Genomic DNA, 15075 nt, shown 5'->3' on the forward strand with positions numbered 1-15075 from the left:
TTCTGTGCAAAAAGGATATGTGACTAGTTCAATTTTTGGGTCAAAAGTCTGTTTTAAAACAGTAGCAGTGCAGTAACTTGGTGGAATTATCATAGAAAATGTGTTTGATTAGTTAATACATTTGGATGTAGTAGAAGCTTGGTTTCATAACATACAGCTGATACACAAAATCCAAAATATCAGAAAAGCAAAGTAAAAAGCTGAAAGGACCAATGCATCCAATAGTGTGAACTGTTGAAACAACATTTTTTTGTCATTTCTGCATAATTGCTGACTATTCTTTGAGGCAAATTCACAAACAGTTTGTGACATATGCCGGATAATGTTTTTTTTGATCCAATTGTTAGCTGATTGTCATTACTGTGTGTCCAATCTATTCTTGAACTATTCTTAGGATCCATTTGAAGTGCCACCGTGATTACCACCTGCTTAATTCATTGATTTTAAAATTTTTTGGAATTCTTGCACATAACCTGTTTGATAAAAGGTTCTGTGTTGGTGTCAATATTTTGGTAATTACTGGCAGTATGAGGAGAAACTGTAAGTTCTGAACTGGACTGCTGTGTAGGTGTGGTACAACTTAGACTCTATACATACAAGGAGGCATCAAAGGAAGTAAGGAGAATGGTTAGACAAGCCAACATAGTAAAGCTGACGGAGTGGTAGAGTGGTGTGGCTGCTGCAACAAATTCACAGCAGAATTCACAGCAATTTCACAGCAGATTTTCTTCACGGTTCCAGCTTAGGAGAGAGTCACTTTGCAGCTGAGAGAATTGCATGAATCTAGTCTGATTCATTACTTGTTTGAGAGCAACCAAAGCTGCCACATTAAACTACATTCTTGTTCCACCAAATTTTGTTGTTTCCATTGTATTGCTTTTGTTTTTCTTTTCCATTTTTTTTGTAAGTTGGCCATTTCAAGCAAGTGAAGTGGAAGAGCTCATAAGTGTTCTTCCCTCAGTTGCTAACTTGACTTAAAGTCTCATCACTTTAAAATTGGTAGACAGTGAGTGTGTCTTAGATTCCAAAATTTCTAAGCCTCACCTAGGAGACCTCACCTTTAATTTCTTTTTATTTTGCAAGTTTCGCCTAGGAAGTCTTAGAGTCCGACATTAGAGTCTAAGGTTTTCTTTCTTTGTGTTTGTTTGTGTCTCTATATATTTAGTGAATTTAGAAGTGATTTTGATTTAAAGACTTCTAGTAAGTAACTAAGGACATATTTGGCAAGGCAAGACTTGGTACTTAAGTGACCTACAAGGTCCACCTCTCTTACCTGGAATATTGTCCTCAAGTGAACTCTCTTAGTCTTTACTTCAAGAAAATTTTTAAGTTCATAAAATGTCTGGAAGACACTCCCCTAGAATTAATGAGGAGCCTAAAGAACAATTTTGTTTTCAAACTCTTGTCAATCAACTCAAAGAAATTGAAAGGAAAATAGGGCAAGAAAAGATTCAAAGAGAATTGCACAATGCCATGGTTACTAATGAGTTGAAAATGCTAAGAGATGAACAAGTTCAATATAGGGAGAGAAGCATGAGTGGAGAATCCCAAGGTGAGCAAGAAAACTTAAGAGTAGGAGATTACTATCCTTCTTCATCAAGAAGCATAGGCGTGACTATGAAACTTTTCCTCCTCCTCCTAAGGAAGTCAATGTGGTATTGCCTCATTTTCATGGGAAAGATAACATTGAGGCTTACCTTGACTGGGAAATGAAAGTAGAGCAAATATTTGCTTGTCAACAAGTGTCGGAGGAAAGGAAAGTCTCTCTAGCTACCCTTAGTTTTCAAGGGTATGCAATGTATTGGTGGACTGCTCTAGTCAAAGAGAGACTGAGACAACAACTTCCTCCCATTAAATATTGGAATGAACTCACAGCTGCTCTCAAGAAAAGGCACATTCCCTCTTACTATAAAAGGGAACTCATGGATAAGCTCCAAAGGTTACAACAAAAGTCTATGTCTGTTGAAGGCTATAGACAACAAATGGAGCTATACATAATGAGAGCAGGGATCACAGAGGCAGAGGAAACTACTTTAGCTAGGTTTTTGAGTGGGTTAAATTTGGAAATAAGGGATAAAGTTGAACTTCTACCTTATAGAGATTTGAATGAACTTGTTCAAATGTGTATAAAGGTAGAACAACAAAATCAGCGGAAAATTTCTGCCAAAAGATTTCAGTCTCCCTTTGATCAGAAATTTACTAAAGCAAAAGAACCCCTCAAACCTCTAGCCAAAATAGTTGAGAAACCAAACAAAGAATCCTCTTCACACACTCGCACAAGTGACATAAAGTGTTTCAAGTGTTTAGGTAGGGGTCATATAGCTGCTCAATGTCCTACTAAAAGAACCATTCTTTTAAAAGGAAAGGACATATATAACAGTGAAAGTGAATCCCCCACCAGTGATAGTGAGAGTGATACGGAAAAAGAAAAGGAAGTATTTGCGGATGATTGTCAACTTCTCATGGTGAGAAGGGTGCTTAGCAGTCAACCAAGTCTGGAACAACTATCACAAAGAGAGAACATTTTTCATACAAGGTGTAAAATTCAAGAAAACTATTGTTCTCTCATTATTGATAGTGGGTCTTGCTGCAACTGTTGTAGCACCAGACTAGTTGAAAAGCTGAATCTTGCTGTAATACCCCATCCCAAACCTTATAGACTTCATTGGCTAAATGAAGATGGGGACATTACAGTCAAGAATCAAGTTAAAGTGGCTCTATCCATAGGGAACTTCAAAGATGAAGTTATTTGTGATGTAGTTCCCATGGAAGCTTGCCATGTGCTATTGGGTAGACCATGGCAATTTGATCATAACACTATACACCATGGTCTTACCAATACCATAACTGTGCACAAACAAGACAAGAAATTTGTGCTTCAACCTTTGACACCTAACCAAGTGGCACAAGATCAAGCACAAATGAAGTCCGCTAGGGATCAGGAAAAGAAACAGAAAAAGAAAAAAATTCCAAAACAAAAGAGTGGAGAAAAAGAGGTGATAGAGTCCAGTGTTCCTTCCCACAAGGTCACTCAACATGAAGTACTTTTAAATAAAAAGACTTTAAACAACACACTTCAAGTTGAGCAACCTTCATACCTTCTTCTTTGCCAAGGAACACTCACTTGCACATCTAGTGAGTCTCAAACTACTACTCTTTCTCTTTCAATACAAAAACTTTTGAAGGAATTTGATGATCTATTTCCCAAAGAAATTCCAAATGGGCTTCCACCATTAAGAGGAATAGAACATCAAATTGACTTCCTTCCAGGGGCAACTCTTCCTAATAGGCCTGCCTATAGGACTAATCCCCAAGAAACCAAAGAGATTGAGTCACAAGTCCAAGAATTACTAGATAAGGGTTTGGTTCAAAAGAGCCTAAGCCCCTGTGCTGTACCGGTGTTGTTGGTACCCAAAAAGGATGGGAAGTGGCGCATGTGTTGTGATTGTAGGGCTATCCACAACATCACAATAAAATATAGACATCCCATCCCTAGACTTGATGATATGTTGGATGAATTACATGGGGCTCAAATTTTCTCCAAAATAGATCTTAAGAGCGGATATCACCAAATTCGAATCAAAGAAGGTGATGAGTGGAAAACTGCTTTTAAGACTAAGTTTGGGTTATATGAGTGGCTAGTAATGCCTTTTGGTCTTACAAATGCCCCAAGTACATTCATGAGACTTATGAATCATGTGTTAAGGGATTGCATTGGGAAGTTTGTAGTTGTTTATTTTGATGACATATTGGTATATAGTCAAGATTTGCAAAATCATGAAAAACATTTGAAAGCTGTTCTAATAATTCTTAGAACCAATAAATTGTTTGCAAATCTTGACAAATGCACCTTTTGTGTTGATAGTGTCATCTTTCTTGGTTTTGTAGTCAATAAAAGTGGGGTCCATGTTGACCCTGAGAAAGTAAAGGCTATCCAAGAATGGCCCATCCCAAAGAATGTAGGAGAAGTTAGGAGTTTTCATGGATTGGCCAGCTTTTACAGAAGATTTGTGCCTAACTTCTCTAGTCTAGCTTCACCTCTCAATGAGTTGGTGAAAAAGGATGTTACATTCATTTGGGAAGACAAACAACAAAAGGCTTTTGAGCTACTTAAAGAGAAGCTCACTCAAGCTCCCATTCTAGCTCTCCCAAATTTTGCCAAAACTTTTGAGTTAGAATGTGATGCTTCTGGACACGGAATAGGTGCTGTGTTATTACAAGAAGGACACCCAATTGCTTATTTTAGTGAAAAACTTCATGGTGCTTCTTGTAATTACCCCACCTATGATAAAGAGCTCTATGCTCTTGTGAGGGCTCTTCAAACTTGGGAACATTATCTTGTTTCCAAGGAGTTTATTATTCATAGTGATCATGAATCACTAAAATATCTGAAGAGCCAACACAAGTTGCAAAAGAGACATGCTAGGTGGTTGGAATTCATTGAACAGTTCACTTATGTTATCAAATACAAGAAAGGGAAGGCTAATATAGTGGCAGATGCTTTGTCAAGAAGAAATATCTTACTAGCCACTTTAGGAGCTCAAATTCTTGGGTTTGATAACATAAAAGAATTGTATACTCAGGATAGTGACTTTGCCACCTTATATGAGGAATGTTTGCAAAAGCCACAAGGAGGATTCTATGTGAGAGATGGGTATCTTTTCAAAGAAGGCAAAATTTGTATACCCCAAGGCTCACAAAGAAAACTTCTTGTCAAAGAAATGCATGAGGGAGGGTTGATGGGGCATTTTGGGGTTGATAAAACCTTAAGCATGCTAAAAGAGAAATTCTTTTGGCCCCACATGAGGAGAGAAGTCCAAAGGCATTGTTTCAAGTGCATTACTTGTTTAACATCCAAATCTAGAGCAATGCCTCATGGTCTTTACACTCCCTTACCCATTGCTTCAACTCCTTGGGAAGATATTAGCATGGATTTTGTCTTAGGACTACCCAAAACAGCAAGGGGTTTTGATTCTATTTTTGTGGTTGTGGATCGTTTTAGCAAAATGGCTCATTTTATACCATGCCACAAGATAGATGATGCAAGTAATGTGGCTAGGTTATTCTTTCGAGATGTGGTTAGACTTCATGGACTACCTAGAGTCATCATTTCTGATAGAGATTCAAAATTTCTTAGTCACTTTTGGAGAACCTTATGGTCTCGATTAGGGACTAAGCTGTCTTTTTCTACTACTTGCCATCCTCAAACAGATGGTCAAACTGAAGTAGTAAATAGATCTCTATCCACTCTATTAAGAGTAGTCCTCAAGGGTAACCACAAATCTTGGGATGAGTATCTTCCACATGTGGAGTTTGCTTATAATAGGGTAGTTCATCGAACTACTAAAATATCTCCCTTTGAAGCTGTATACGGTTTTAATCCTCTCACACCTATGGATTTGATTCCCTTACCTTCTTCACATGAGTTTGTTCATCAAGAGGGAATATCTAAATCCAAATTCATTAAAAATTTTCATGAGAGGATTAGTAATCAAATACAACTACAAAGTGAGAGATATGCTAAGTATCATAATAAGGGTAAAAAGGAAGTCATTTTCAATGAAGGTGACTTGGTTTGGCTTCACCTTCGAAAGGAAAGATTTCCTATTCAAAGGAAGTCCAAATTAAGTCCTCGAGGGGATGGTCCTTTTAAAATCCTTAAGAAGGTCAACAATAATGCTTATCAGTTAGACCTTCCATCAGAATATGGTGTCCATTCTACTTTTAATGTTACTGATCTTCGTCCTTTTGCAGGATTTGATACAGATGATGATTTAGATTTGAGGACAAATCCTCTTCAAGGGGAAGGAGATGATGACTTAGGGCATGGACCCATTACTAGAAGTATGGCTAGAAGAATTCAAGAAGAGCTTGAAGATATGGACACAACAGGGCGCGTTCTTTTCCTTCAATTTAAGTGGAATTTGAAGACACCAAGAGAAGGGTAAAACTGTCCAGTTGATGGTCAAAGTTGCTAGCTGCACCACCAGGCCTTACTAAACACATCACGGCAGCACTTCCGTCCTTCAATTCCACCAATTCACGTGTTGCTTTAGCTTTTAGCACGTTTTTCATATTTCTTTCACCTTTTGCACATGGGTCACGCTTTCCATCATAGCTACAGCTCCATGGATCACATATAAATTCATGGTAGCTACACTTGTAAAGTCACTTTTGGATAAATGAAATTCTGTTGAGATTTGCTGCTGCCAATTCTCCCTCCGAAAGTCATTACTTGCTTAAACCTTCCCTGCAACTTCCTTCCTTGTATGGACGGCTGCCTGAGTTGTAGTCATTCACTGAGCATATCATCCAGTTTCATTAAACTCACCATACACTTCCTCCGCTGCCATTAACATCTCTTCCAGACCTCCGCTGGAGCTACCGAGAATTATTCTCAGTTGAAGCTCGAGGTGCAATTCTCGAAGTTCAGCACAGCTCCGTTGAATCAGATCTCTCGGATCAGTAGATCAGCTACTCTGCATCAGTCATCAAAAACGGTGAGGAACGCTCCTTGTGAACTCTCACCTTGATCTTACGGCACGCTCCTAGTGAACTCGTAAGATCTAAACCGAACGGTGAGGAACGCTCCTCGTGACCTCTCACTTTAATCTTAGGGCACGCTCCTTATGAACTCCTATGATCTAAACTGAACGGTGAGGAACGCTCCTTGATAACAGTTGAAAAACTGTTATTTTTACACTTAAAATTTATATCAAAAGCAACCTTTAAGACTTAGAAACTAGATTGAAATCAAGTTTTTTGGTTATGTTTTTGGAAATAAGAGAGTTGGACAGGTTTTATGCTTGATTTACTTGTTTTTGTAGGTTTCGAGATGAATTTGATGAAAGAAGTGAAGTGGGACAAAGATGAAATCAGAAAAGGACACAAAAAGTGCAAAAGAAGAGAAGCCGCAAGTACCGTTCAACGCCAATTATGTTGAGCGGCACTCTCAAAGACTCGCTGGCACCGCTGAGGGGAGAAATGCCGCTGAGGGGAAGAATTGATCACGCGCTACTACCGTTGAGCGGTATTTACCGCTGAGGGCCACTTTTCTGGGCTTGGGCTTACTTTTCTATTTTTTAGATATAAGGTTTTAGTTAACCTAGGTCAGGGATCTTTGGCTGGGACGAAGCAGAAACACACTTTTTCACCCCTTGGAGGAGGATTTTTTATGCTAAGGCTCTTTTCTCAACTTTCTAGGGTTCTATCATTCACTCTTCCATTGTATTTCATCTAGTTTCACCATGAATATGGTGAACTAAACTTGTTTTGTTGTTGGGGAATCAATGTAAATCCTTAGAAACTCTCATGTAATGGAATTTGTTCTTCAAGATCTTTTATAAGATACATGGTTTCTTTCATTAATTGTTAGCGCTTTTCCTCTTTGCTCATAGCATGCATTGTTTAACTCATTCCATGTCATGATAATTGATTTTGTTGATATGGACACATACGGGAAAATCTAGATCTGGGAATCTCTCCCAATAGTAGTATAAACCTAGACATAGGAGTATGATGGTTGGTTGCCTTTAAGCTTTTGTTAACTATAATGCATGATTAATTGCTAGGCAGACAAGACATATTAAACTAGTGATTATGATTAGGCTTTCTTCGCCGAGACATCGGGTTTAAGGTAATTTAGAGAGTGGCATTAACATTAATGAAAAGAATGATGAATTCCTTAATACATGAGTGTGGATAGGATGAAATTGATAAACCCCAACAACATATTCATCCATATAATTCAAATTACGTGTTTCGTTTCTTCTTGCCCATTGATCAATGCATGCATACATATTTACTTTTCAGTAGTTTGCATTGAAATCTCAAGTAATTGTTTGTACAAATCTTAGCTAATCAATAAATCACATAATTGTCTAGGCCGTGAGTCCTTTGAGAGAACAATACTTGGTCTTACCAGGTTTATTACTTGATACGATTCGATAACACTTGCCGAGGGGTAAACAAGTTTTTGGTGCCGTTGTCGGGGACTCGTGGTTTAACTAGTCTATTTGTGTGATTTTTGATTTGATTTTTCTGTTTTTATTTGTTATCTTTTTGTTTCTATTTTATTTTTTATTTTTTTTATTTTATCTTTGTATCTTTTATTCTTTATATCTTTTCTATCTTTTTGTGCTAACAAATTTTTCTAGGGTTTTGTTTTTTGGTGTATGCAGGAAGCAATTCGCACTACAAGCAAGAAAACCTCGGAACCTCTTCTTGAAGGCTTAGATGAGAGTAGACGGAGGAGAAGAATTCGTATGTCTATAGAACTTTTCCCTCCTCCAAAAACACTTTTACGACCTTCATCACAAGGTTCTTACCATAGCACTGAGGAGATGGTGAAGGAGAATAATGGTAGATGGACTCTTGCAGATTACACCACTATGGTTGGCCCTCAACATTTTAACAGTATAGCAAGGCCAAGGGTCAATGCTGCAAACATGGAGGTGAAACCAGCGTTGATACAATTGGTGAAAAGTAATCAGTTTAATGGGCTGTCACATGAAAGTCCGTATGAACATCTCACCACCTTCAATGAGATCTGTAACACCGTGAAGATAAATGGAGTACCGGATGAAGCAATCAAGCTTAGTTTGTTTCCTTTCTCATTGGGAGGCAATGCTAAGTTATGGTTGAATTCTTTTCCAGAAGGTAGTTTTACAAAATAGGAAGCTGTGGTTGCAAAGTTTTTGAACAAGTACTTCCCAAATCTAAAGTCAACAAAGGGAAGCAAGAGATCTCTTCCTTCAAACAAGGCATGGAGGAAACATTAGGCCAAGCATGGGATAGGTATAAAAATTTGTTGATAAAGACTCCCACGCATGGTTTTAATGAAGCAACAGTAGTTCTACTTGGAGGTCTTGGTTCACAAACCAAGTTGATGTTAGATGTCTTAGCTAGAGGTAATATTAAATGTAAGACTCCAGAGGAAGCAACAAAATTGATAGAGAACATGGCTGCTAATGACAATGAAATGCATACTGAAAGAGGAACTCCTATTCAACAGAAAGGGGTTCTACAATTTCAATCAAATGATGCCTTGCTCGCTCAGAATAAAATCATAACTCAACAATTGGAGAGTTTAACAAAGACGCTTGCACAATTGCCAAAGGAGCTAAAAGGAGTTGCACAGGTTCAACAACATATGTGTTAACTATGTGGCGGTGACCATATTAATGGTCAATGCACTTTTCTAGTAGAAGCCTTGGAAGATGTAAATTTCATGGCTAATCAATTTCCATACCGCCAAGGTAATTACAACCAAGGGTGGAAACCTTACCCAAGCATGGGTCAGGGTCAGGGACAAACTGGACAAGCTGGGCAATCAGGCCAATTTAACAGACCACAACAACAACCATCATTATGGCAACAGATGTCTACACTCACTGAAAAACAGACAAAGTTGGAAGAAACTCTTCAACAATTTATGCAGGTAACCATATCCAATCATAACAACACTCAAGCAACCATGAGAAATATGGAGATGCAAATTGGCCAACTAGCTGATGGACAAATTTATGAACACCAAAATATGATGTCACAAACTTGTTTTTCAATCGGCAAGTATGACCGAATCGTTCAAGTAATAAACTTGGTAAGACCAAGTATCGTTCTTCCCATAGGACTCACGGCCTAGTTTAGTTGTGTGGTTTATTGATTAGCTAAGACTTAAAGACGAAATATTTGGATTTTTATATGCAAAAGACGAAAATTAAATATGTATGCATGTAGTTTTGATCAATGGCAAAAGCAAAAGATAAACACTTTCAATGAAATATATGTATGAATATGTTGTTGGGGGTCAATTTCATCTGATCCACTCTCATATATTTTAGGAATTCAACATTCAAATCATCATTGTTAATGCCACTCTCTAAAGTACCTTTCAAGAAGGCTTCTCCCTAATTACGAGTTCATACAATTCCTAGCATTCCTAATAATTAGTTCATAAGTGCAGGAGCTTAACGACAACCAATATATTATTGGGAGAAATTCCCCGGATCTAGACTTCCCCGTACGTGCCCGTATCGACAAAACCAATAATCATGCATCGAATGAGTTAAACAATGCAAGCATTAAGAAAAGAGGAAAAACCCTAACTAATGATGAAAGAAAGCATAGATCTTAAATAAAAGATGTAAAAACAAATTCCATATATGAGAGCTTCAAAAGATTACATTGATTCCCCAACAAACATACAGAGTTTAGTTCACCATATTCATGGTTAACCTAGATGAATAACAATGAAAGAATGAAAGATAAAACCCTAAAAAGGTGAAGAGGAAGCCTCAACATCCAAGATCCTCCTTGAAAGGGGTGCAAGAGAGAGTGTTTTCTTCGTTCCAGCCAAAGATACCTAACCCTAGGAAACCCTAAAGCTTATATATTATTCGTAAATTACAGAAAATTAGGTCCAAGCCCATAAAAGTGCCGCTCAGCGGTAAAGTACCGCTCAGCGGTAAGTGCGTGAGTCGTTTCTTCCCCTCAGCGGCCATTTTGCCCCTCAGCGGACCTCCCGTAAGCTCCTGAGTGCCGCTCAGCGGTAAACTGCCGCTGAGCGGTGACTTCGGCTTCTCCTTTTGCACTTTTTGATGTCTTTTCTGATTCCATCTCTCTCCTTCTTCACTTCTTTTACCAAATTCACCTTAAAACCTGCACAAAAACACTAAAATCAAGCATAAACCTGTCCAGCTCTCTAATTTATGAAAATATGAAGAAAAACATGATTTCAAGCTAGTTTCTAAGTGTAAAGGTTGCTTTTAGTGTCAATTTTAAGCATGAAAATAACAGTTTTTCAACTGTTATCACTAGCTAAGAAGTTGGAAGAAATGCCTGATAAGAGTTTTGGGGCTAATACTGAGGTTAACCCTAAGGAAGAATGTAAAGTTTTAGTGAGTGTCGATGTTGAAAGAGTTGAGTTAGAGAGAAAAGAAGAAAAAGAAGAGAGAGTAGAGGAAAAAGAAGAGAGAGTAAAGAGAAAAGAGAAAGAAGAGAGAGAAGAGATAAAAATTGAAGATATTCTTCCTTTTCCAACAAATTATGAGAGATTAGAGAAAGAGAGACAATGTGGGCTTTTTACAGAAATATTCAAACAATTGGAGGGTGATTTACCTTTGAAGGAGATATTGCAACAAATTGCAGATTATACAAAGCCCATGGAACAAGTCTCCACAAAGAAAAGACATAGAGAAGAGGAGACAAATAATTACAAAGCGGTCAAGAAGAAGCCACTCCCTTCAAAAGTGAAAGATCCAGGAAGTTTCACCATTCCATGCATCATAGGGAAGAAAAAGGTGAATAAAGCCCTACTTGATTTAGGGTAAAGCGTTAATTTAATTCCTTATTCTTTACGTGAACAAATGGGTGATCTTGAAGTCAAGCCTATAAAGATGAATTTGTTAATGGCATATGGCTCTTGAAAGAATCCTTATGGTATAGCAGAGGATGTTATGGTTTGTGTTAGAGAACTAAAATTCTTGGTGGACTTTGTGGTGATGGAGATGAAGGATGAAAGGGTTCCTATTATTATCGGAAGACCGTTTATGAAAACGGCCAAAGTCATCATTGATGTAGATGAAGGAATAATGGTGCTTCAAGACCGAGAAGAAAGGGTGGTTGTTGATGTCTTCAAAGAGGAACAACAGACAGAGACTAGTTATAAAGCTACATATCAAGATGTACTCATGACTAGTCCTAAAGATGCAAAGCCGAACTTTAAAGGTAAAAATTGTTTCTTGTTTCAGGTTAGGGAAGAAGAAAAAGATGGCAAAGGAAAAACGGTTCATTCAATGCAAGTACAACCCAAACTTGGTAAACATGTGAGATTCAAAAAAAAGTTGAGGTTGTGAAAGATTATAAAGAAGATAGAGTGATAGAAATTGAGTCTCCACATTCAAGAAGAATCAAGGAGGTGGACCGGAAGCAGCTGATGAGTTGGTGTGATGACAAAAAGATGACCACCAACATGGAAGAAAGAATTTGAACTTTATTGGGTCAAGCTAATGACAGTAAAAGAGCGCTTTCTGGGAGGCACCCCAGTGGTTTCAGAACATTAATTCTTATTTTTCATTTTGGTGATGTAATTCTATAAACTTTGGACATTGTTTTATGTAAATTTTCGGGTATAACATCTACTGATGGATGTTAGGTGGTTAAGTATCTACTGAAGGATACCAAGTTTGTTGCACCTACTGATGGGTGTTGGTGGATTTTGGGTCAGGCTCGTGACGTCAAACAACCGCTACCTGGGAGGCAACCCAGTTAATTTACTTTGTCTGTATTGTTTGTTTTGATTTTGCTTTAGTTGCATGGTAGGGAGTGAATGTATGAGTTATATGAGAACTTAAATGCATGGAGTGAGTGAGAGGCATGAGTAGAAGGCACCTAGGGTAAGCTAGGAAGAAAGAGAGCATGTCACGCAAGTGCCGCTCAGCGGAAATTTCCGCTGATCGGTATCACTGCATATTTGTTTTTCGGGTTGCCCTGAGCGGGACCCGAGCCCATTAGAGTATTTCTATACCCTAGGGTGCGGTTTTGGTTTGATTTTCAGATTTCTTTCCTCTCACACACTTTTAAACACTTTTCTAAGAGTTCTCTACACTCTTCCCTTCATTCCCCTTTACAAAATCTCTCTTCTACTCACTTTCTCACTAGTTTTCCATCTAAGTTTGGGGTTTGGAGAGAGCATTGTTGTTGGGGCTGAGTTCTTCACATTTTTAGAGCATTTTCTACGCATCTAGCATCTCCACCCAAGTAAGTCAAACATTTTTCATTCTAGGGTTCTTAAAAGCATGAATTTGTATGAATGTGATGTTCAAAGCATGATTTTTTAGAGATTTTGATTTCTATGCATGATTTGATGAATTAATTGATGTTTGAACCGATTAAAATGCTTGATTTTGGTCTGGAAGTATGAAAATTGCATGTCAGTGGAGTTAGGAAGTGTTAAAAATGCATTTTTCAAAAACTGCAGAATCGCCGCTCAATAGAAATTTCCCCTAAAGACTTTGTTTTTGGCTTCTTTTTCTTGCTGGCTTGGTGCACTGTTGCGCTAAGGGGTTCTTGTGACCCTCAACGGTGGTTTAGCATGGATTTGGGGTGTTGTTTGTGGTTTACTAATGATTAACAACATGTATTGTGGTTTTGTAATTTGTGTTTGATGTAGGGATGGCATCCTCTTCAGGAAAAAGATTGAAGACTACAGCTTCCAAGAGGAAAGACAAGGAACCAGAACAACCCCATTCTAGTAGGTTCTTATCTCGCAAACATGAGAAGAATTTTAGGATTATTCAAGATAGGAGACTCTTGATGGAGAGGAAAGCATGAATGATACCTAACTTTGCTCCACAGTTTAGAGAGCAACTGATGGGAAGAAATTGGAGGAGACTAGCCACATACCCTACACCAGCCAATATAGCAGTAGTAAAGGAATTTTACACCAACGCAAGAAGGTTGAGTGATTATCCGGCTGAGGCTTACCTAAGCTATGTTTGAGGCCACGCTATTAGGTATGATCCTAACTCTATCAACAACTTTTTGGGTACTGAATGGGTTGGAGAGCAGTGCCAGTTTCTAGAGGAACAGAAATGGTGCAGTGGTTAACATTAGGAGGACTGATTTGACATCCCTTGCAAAATATTGGATGGCATTCTCTCATGCCAATATTCAGTCGTGTTCTCATGTTTCAGACATCACTGTCAGTAGGGCACTTCTCCTCTATTGTGTGCTCAGAAATATGAGCATTAACATTGGCCAAGTGATTGCCAATGAAATATAGATGTGTGCCAACACGATGAACAACAAGGCACCTTTAGGGCATCCTTCCTTGATTACGCACATGTGCAAGATAGCTAGGGTGGATATTTCTGCTCCACCATTTGAGAGGAGGAAATCCATTAATGAGGCCTATTATAGGCAGTATTGTGGAGGTGAGGAGGAAGCTCAGCAAGTTCCACCACGTCGTTCTCATAGAGGGAGAGGATTAGCATAGAGTCAGGCATCTGCAGAGACTTATGAGGTATATCCATTCCAGATGAGGGACATGTATGTGTCTCTCACAGATGCCCAGATGTAGTCCATCCACAAAGGGCAGGTGGCTACTGCTGAGATGATCATTGGGATGTATGATACACCCCCAACACACAGGTGCACTATGGACGAGTTCCATAACGTGGTGGCATGGCCAGAGGAGAACGCCCAGGGTAGCAGAGCTGGAGCAACTGAAGCTTTAGCTATGGATGAAGATGATGATGATGATGATGACGCATTTGAGGATGTTGAAGATAATGAAGAGGAGGAAGATACAGATGACAGCACAGGCTGATGAGGAGCTGAGATAGCATTTCCTAATGGATGCTATCAGCACTAGAGCAGGATCTTTTCTATCTTTGGTTTTGTAATATTGAACTTATTTACTTTTGTTTTTATAATAGGGTTGATGTACTCAATTTGAAACTTGTTTGTTATGATGGTTTGCTTGTGACTATTGTGTGATAAGTAATGCTTGATGATGTTTTGATCTTGATTAATGTTGAGAATGTGTACATTATATGCTTATACAGGTGGTTCACAAGCTTTGTGAACAAATGCATGATGTTGTGATTGTGATTATGATGTTAAGCAGGATATGTATGTGGAATGTGAATGAGCTTATATGTGAGGTTTTGAGCTCCAAAGTTTTTGTGATTGAATACTATTACTTTGAAAGCATGAATGACTTTGCCTAGGTTTTCTATGATTGAATCACTTGCTTGTTTGCATCATATGATCAAGGCCATTTATTGGTAACCCTTTTGTTAGCCCAATGCATGAATTTAGCCCATTAAAAGAGAGCACTATGTGTTCTATCCTTTGAACCCTTAGCCTTGAACATGATTTGAAAACCCTTTTTGAAAAGCTTTACCTTGAGTTGAGTTGAAAATATCTTTTGGTATTGATAAATGTTCAAGTTTGGGGTTGTTGGGAAGTTTAGAAAGGGAAAACGAAAAGCATTGAGCTAAAAGTTAAACATGTGAAAAGAAAAAGAAAAAAAGAAAAGAAAAGAAGAAAAAGAAAAGCTCAATGCAAAAC

The 15075-nt window shown here is 38.3% G+C and overlaps 1 protein-coding gene across 1 annotated transcript; it reads left to right on the forward strand.

The window, feature by feature from the left end:
* The first annotated feature begins 1709 nt into the window (after positions 1 to 1709).
* LOC148192217 (uncharacterized) lies at positions 1710 to 5948 on the forward strand. The gene is made up of 3 exons (XM_088100051.1): positions 1710 to 3139; positions 4703 to 5046; positions 5263 to 5948. Exons 1-3 carry the CDS (start codon positions 1710 to 1712, stop codon positions 5946 to 5948), a joined length of 2460 nt encoding a protein of 819 aa, XP_087956177.1.
* Positions 5949 to 15075: the final 9127 nt, after the last annotated feature.

This window comes from Vigna umbellata, chromosome 10 (genome assembly GCF_029865625.1).
Source record: "Vigna umbellata cultivar VRB3 chromosome 10, Vumbellata_1.0, whole genome shotgun sequence".
Lineage (NCBI taxonomy): Eukaryota > Viridiplantae > Streptophyta > Magnoliopsida > Fabales > Fabaceae > Vigna > Vigna umbellata.

Bases quoted from the DNA above. Each gene is read 5' to 3' on its own strand.
- LOC148192217 (XM_088100051.1), top strand. From the start codon at position 1,710: ATGAAAGTAGAGCAAATATTTGCTTGTCAACAAGTGTCGGAGGAAAGG. The intron at 3,140-4,702 runs GTCTCAAACTAC...AGGCTCACAAAG, and splicing joins CTCACTTGCACATCTAGTGA to AAAACTTCTTGTCAAAGAAA. The intron at 5,047-5,262 runs GTAATGTGGCTA...TATTAAGAGTAG, and splicing joins CCACAAGATAGATGATGCAA to TCCTCAAGGGTAACCACAAA.